This window comes from Ovis canadensis, chromosome 15 (genome assembly GCF_042477335.2).
Source record: "Ovis canadensis isolate MfBH-ARS-UI-01 breed Bighorn chromosome 15, ARS-UI_OviCan_v2, whole genome shotgun sequence".
Taxonomy (NCBI): domain Eukaryota; kingdom Metazoa; phylum Chordata; class Mammalia; order Artiodactyla; family Bovidae; genus Ovis; species Ovis canadensis.
In genome coordinates, this window is record NC_091259.1 from 39,471,977 (window position 1) to 39,477,976 (window position 6,000).

The 6,000-nt window shown below is 48.3% G+C and overlaps 1 protein-coding gene across 1 annotated transcript in view; it reads left to right on the forward strand.

Moving 5' to 3' along the window:
• The window catches only part of GRIK4 (glutamate ionotropic receptor kainate type subunit 4), a 401,597-nt gene extending 399,072 nt beyond the window's left edge, over nt 1-2,525 (forward strand). Inside the window, exon 20 of the mRNA XM_069555411.1 lies at nt 1,701-2,525. Coding sequence (XP_069411512.1) covers nt 1,701-2,060 — 360 coding nt within the window. The 3' untranslated portion in view covers nt 2,061-2,525. The remainder of the gene's footprint in view (nt 1-1,700) is intronic.
• Nucleotides 2,526-6,000: the final 3,475 nt, after the last annotated feature.

The window sequence follows — 6,000 nt, forward strand, 5'->3', positions numbered from 1 at the left end:
GTGTCTGCTATTTATTGACAGTCTTGAGTCTAGTCCTGACTCAGGCCATGTTCCATTAGGGGAGTCTGCTTCTCTGCAGCTGCTTTAGGTAGATGATCTGTGTAAGCTACGTTATGTTCCCAAGAACTTGCACATGGTCTGAATGTACCTTGAAAAATTCGGTGAGGAGTTCAAGCTCTCCCAACATCTAGAAAGAAGAGTAAAGGCTACATGAACTATTGGACTATGGTAAAGCAACTTCCCATTTCTGCTGATAGAATGGGAAGAGTGGAAGAGAGAACATGAGAGAAGAGAAAGTTCCTTCTCCCATCCTGGGGCGGGGGGGAAGTGTCCTTTCCAGCACAGAGAAGAGAACAAAGCAGAGCATGTACTCACTCTGAAGTAGGTAGGTTTAGATTCAACTTCTAGGTCAGCTATTTGTTAGCTCCATTTCCACATCTGTGAAATGGGTATAACCATGAGAGTCATGGGCTTCCCTGGTGGCTCAGATGGTAAAGAATTCACCTGCAATGGAGGAGACCTGGGTTCAGTTCCTGGGTTGGGAAGATTCCCCTGGAGGAGGGCGTGGCAACCCACTCCAGTCTTTTTTGCCTGGAGAATCCCATGGACAGAGGAACCTGGGAGAGCTTGAACTCCTCACTGAATTTTTCAAGGTACATCCAGACCATGGGCGAGGTCTTGGGAAAATAACCCAGCTTACACAGACCCTCTACCTGAAGCAGCTACAGAGAAGTAGACTCCCCTAATGGAACAATTAATGGAACAATCCACGCAATTGCAAAAAGTTGGACACGGCTGAGTGACTAAGCATGATTGTCACGGTACAGGTTCAAGATTCTTCATTCGCAGTTCTGAAACCTAAAAAGCTCAGTGCATAAAGTTCCAAGTTTTTTGTTTGATGCCAGCGTATTTGGTGACAAACCTAGACTTGGACTTGTATGAGGCTAATGTTTATGGTCTTTCTCTCACTTGGTGTGAGCATATATACCTTTTGCTACAGAAATATTAATGTGTTTGAATGTAGGGTCTCCCCCAGAGCCCACTGGAAGAGATACATAATGTATTTTATGTTCACTGTATTACCTTGTCCAAGTCCAAAATATTCGAAAACACAGCTGGACCCACGAGTTTCTTATCAGGAGAGCTGCAGGAGTAGATGGCTGTTGTAGAGTTCTTGTTAGAACAGCAGCGTCTCCAGCCATTACCAGCTGATTAAAAGAAATGAGACTTTTTAGCCTGAGAAGAGAATGTTCATGGAGACAGGGCTGCTTTTTCAAATACTTGAAAGACTGACATCTGGTAAAGGGATTACTTATTTAGTCAGCTTCAAGGTCCAAATTTAACTGGGATCAATGGATGACAATTTCAGGGAGAGGAATTCAGTCAGTAGAAGGAAGCAGCGTTTAAGGGAAATATGCAAAACTGGTAGGGGCGCTTTCCCACCGCGGTGAGATCATTGCCTTTGAAGGTGTTCAAAGTTGAAACAACCAGCTGGTAGGGCTGTTGCACACGATAGTATGGAGGATGTTTGAATATTAAATAGCGGGTGGAAGTGAGAGGATGAGTTGAAAGGCCATCGATCATTTAAGATGATAAAATTCTGAAACTCTGCGCCCTGATCGCTCGCCCGAACTAGCACGCAGGGGACCCTATGGGGCTGCTCTTGAAAGATGGGGCTGTGACCTCCTCGTGTCCTGCAGGGGTCCGTCTGCCAGGAGATGGTGAGCGAGCTGCGTAACATCATCCTATGCCAGGACACTGTCCATCCGCGCCGGCGGCGCTCTGGGCTGCCGCCGCCCCGGCCCCCCATCCCGGAGGAGCAGCGCCGGCCCCGGGGCACCGCGACGCTCAGCAACGGCAAGCTGTGCGGGGCCGGGGAGCCCGACCAGTTGGCGCAGAGACTGGCCCAGGAGGCCGCCCTGGTCGCCCGCGGCTGCACGCACATCCGCGTGTGCCCCGAGTGCCGCCGCTTCCAGGGCCTGCGGGCGCGGCCGTCCCCGGCGCGCAGCGAGGAGAGCCTGGAGTGGGAGAAGACCACCAACAGCAGCGAGCCCGAGTAACCCCGCCGCCGCCGAGGATGCTCGGCACCGCGGCCCGCTGCGGGGGCGGGATGCGCCGGGCCGGCGCCTGCTGCCCGCCGGGCCCTCGGACTTGTACAGCGTCCACCCTTCTCTCCGGATTTTGGATCCAGTAACTTTACAAACAGATCAAAGAGCCTGACGCCCCAGCCGGAGACGGCGCCCTGGTCCGGGGAGCTGGGGCCACCCCAGAGACGATGCGCCCAAGTGGCAAGGGACTCTCTGCCTCCCAGCCACAAGCCCCCACTCCCCGCAGTGGGCCTTCCCCTCCCGCCAAAACTACAGAGTCCGGGTGGGGGTCCCTGTCCAGACCGTCAGATGAATTGGTGGCATCATCAGTGGAATTTCCCCCTAGGAAGGGGCCATTGTACCCTGGGTCTAGTTCTTACAGGAAAACAAACAAACAAATTAAACTCAACAGGGAAGTTTTCCTTTTCTGGATTTGTATATCTTTGTTAATGTTCTTTTGTTGTCTCTTTCGCTGTCCTTCCCTCCTTTGTTGTCTCAATTCTCTTCCTTTGTTTTGCTTTCTTGGGGAGGCGGGGAGGCTGCGTTAGGGATTGGAAGTCACCATAATCTCTGTTACCATTTCCCTAAATTTTAGGATATGGAGCAGCCAGTGCATCAAACTCCAGGTGCTGAATTCTCCCTTCTGTGTGGTGACCGGGGGACACAGGGGCGTGGAGGAGAAGGCTCTTGGGAAGAATTAGGTGGAGAGTCTCCAATAAAGGGTCCATTAAAGTAATTTTTAAAACGTCCCAAACCAATGAACTCAAAGTTGACTGAGAGAACTTGAAATGCCTGAGAGGTTAATATGTCCCTTCTTTGTGTTTCTCTTTTTGACTTTCACTGTGATTGGGTTTGGTGTGGTCTTTGGTGAAAGTGATCTCTGAAGAGGAGAGAAGAGAGAGGAGCGCAGAAGGCACTGACTATCCCAGGGCTGGTTTAAGGAGCAGAGAGGGTCAGTGCAAGCTTCCTGGACAGTGGCCTTGGCTCGCTGTTCATGGGGAGGGGGATGGGGCCACCCTGCTGGTCTGGGGCATCCTTTGTTACCTGCACCTCTTTTTAACAAAATTCAGTAGCTGCCTATGAAGCCAGAGCTATCCTGGATTGGGTGACTTCTTGCTACTAGATGGGAGACCTGGGTACAAGCGCGCACGTGTGTGTGTGTGTGTGTGTGTGTGTGTGTGCTTATTATATAAAAAGACCATAAGTAATCAAGAATTTGCCAGGTTCCTGGGAGAGAGGTAGGGTCTTGTGGCCAGGGCATAGGCCTGGGAACTAGAAACTCTTGAGTTCTTACCGACGCATGGGCAGTAGCCCCCTTGTGTGACTTCACATGAAGAATCTCACTTCTCTTCCGTCTGCACACTCAGAGTTTCTGATACTTTGCAGGCTGTCAGATGCCTGCAAAGTGCTGCTCTACTTGTGAGATGCTTGCGGGGTCCACAGCATCTTCTGACGGGAGGGGCAGCCTTCCCAGCAGCCACTTGACCTTTGCTTGGCTTCTCCAATTGGGAGTTTCACACACAGAGTTTTCATTTTCTGATGGAAAACAAATTCTATGCAATTTCTGTTTGTCAGCTTAGAAAATCCAGAGGGAGAGAGAGCTAAATAGCGACGATGATCACCTCCCCCACCGTCAACACCTTGAATCAAAATTGTCCTCCTGTTGTTTCTGTTCTGAATGTACTAACATAAAGACACCTTTGGAAGATGACGAGCTGAATTCCATGTTTTTGCCATCGACATTAGGTTGACATCTTCTTTGTGCCAGGACAGTTGGTTAGAGCAGCCATCTTGGGGGTAACCTGAGGAGTCAAATAAAGGATACTGGTTTTGTACTAGGCTGACCTCTTCTCTCACATGAATTTGAGTCCTTTTACTTTTTCCTCCTAACTCATCAAATGTCAGCAAGCTCTGCAGACACGAGTCTTTTTTAAAAAAAACCTTGCTCGCTTGAACCACTTGAAGAAACATGGATTTGGCGGGAAGGGCACCTGGAGGCCGACAGACTGCAGACCAAAATGGTGCCACGCTGCCCTCAACTCCAGCCCTTGCTTCTGACAATGTGGTGCCTACTGTCAGATCACATGTGGAGCGGGAAGGGGTTTTTTTTTTTTTTTTTTTAAAGACAAATAAAACTCATTTTTATGAGCAAGACATCTTGATCAATAACAAACTTTTTTTCATGGATTAGTGAAGTAAATGTCCCCATGAATCATTTATAAAGTCTGTTTCTTTCATGGAATAAAGATAAGATTGACAGCGCAAGGAAGTATCTATCAGCTGCAGAAACCATTGTTGCACCTCGCTCAAGCTGCTGAGTGAATTTGCAACCAGCTAGTTCTCTTCCTTGGTTCGTCTCCACTTTTTATCTGTTGGTTGTTGGCGTTCTTTTCCATTCTGTATTTTCTATCTGACTCTGTATACTGTATAAAGCTGTTTTTTCTTGTCTGTTTATCTTTCTTCGACTGGAATATTTACAATAAAACAGAAAGAAACCCTGAAATGTTAGTGATGGATGAAAGCTGTCTGGGTTTCGAAAGAGTGGTTTGGTGTGTCTAAAATCCAGGTACTCTGAAAGCAAATAAAAATATAAACCCACATTTTGTCTTCCCCTCCACCTGCCCTTCTCTCTTGCGGTCTCTCCAGTTCCCACCCGCTTCGGCTCTTTGTTCAGACCCCAGAAAAACCTAGGTGGCTTCTTTCAGTTTGTAGTCCTGGAGACAGAGTCAGTCCCCACCTCCCACCCCCAAACGGATACACATGTTAATGAAGTTCAGGATTCATAGGGTTTTGTCTTCCTAAATGCACTTTCACAGAATAGTCATCTATTGATACCTAGGGTAACTCTAGTCAGATATCACCCCAGATTCCACTGGGAGCTTGAAGATTACATCAATTAAAATATAATACTTTGCTTTATTTCTTTTAATTGCCTTGCAGGGCCCCAACGGTCACAAGATCTCTACCTCAGAACCCAGGTGGTGTGTAAGTTGAGTATGTAGATGGCCAAAAATCTTTTGGCTTCCTCTAATCCAATGCTCATATGAGAATATTCATCCTGGGAACTTGCCAACCGGCCCTCTTATTGGTTAGGTGAGACCGAAATATCAAGATAACCAATCCGCCTGGGGCTGCTCTGTGAAAGTTTATTAGTTTGGAATTCCAAGGAGTTTAATTTTCTTTGGGAATCCAAGGGGGATTTCCCATGGTGCAGAAGGCCAGAAAGGGCCGGGGCATTTCAGACTCGGCAGGTTGGTGGTTTGAGTGAAGCTTGAGAGAACCGTTTGTAACCCTCCCTCCAGTGGGGTGTGCGCAGCAGTCTGTACACGATAAGGGGGATTTGGTTCCCTGATGGGTAGGCGACTCTCTGGAGGTAATAACAAAGAGGCCTGTTGGGAAAATTCAGAGAAGGAATCCTTTCATAAAGATTTCACTTAAAGCTAGTGCTTCCTATGGGGCCTCTCAAAGAGAAAAATTAAGCCTTTAGTTGCTTTGAGTTGTTCGCTTGTTTTTCTGTGAAAGGTGGCTTCTCCCCACAACCCCACAGGCAAATCCTCCAACATTAGCCAAACAGAGTGTCCTCAGGGGCTGACAACCTGGGAATCCTACCGCATGCCTCAAAGATTGGTGATGACGTGCCTTTAGAGAACTCCTCTCATAGAAAAAATATTTGTTGTTGCTGTTTACTCGCTGAGTCTTGTCCAACTCTTTTGCAACCCCATGGACTGTAGCCCACCAGGCTCCTCTGTCCATGAAATTCTCCAGGCAAGAACACTGGAGTGGGTAGCCATTTCCTTCCCCAGGGGATCTTACCAACCCAGGGCTTGGCCCAAGACTCCTGCATTGAAAGGCGGATTCTTTACCGTCTGAGCCACCAGGGAAGCTAGAAAAAATATAGACCCACTCTATCTAT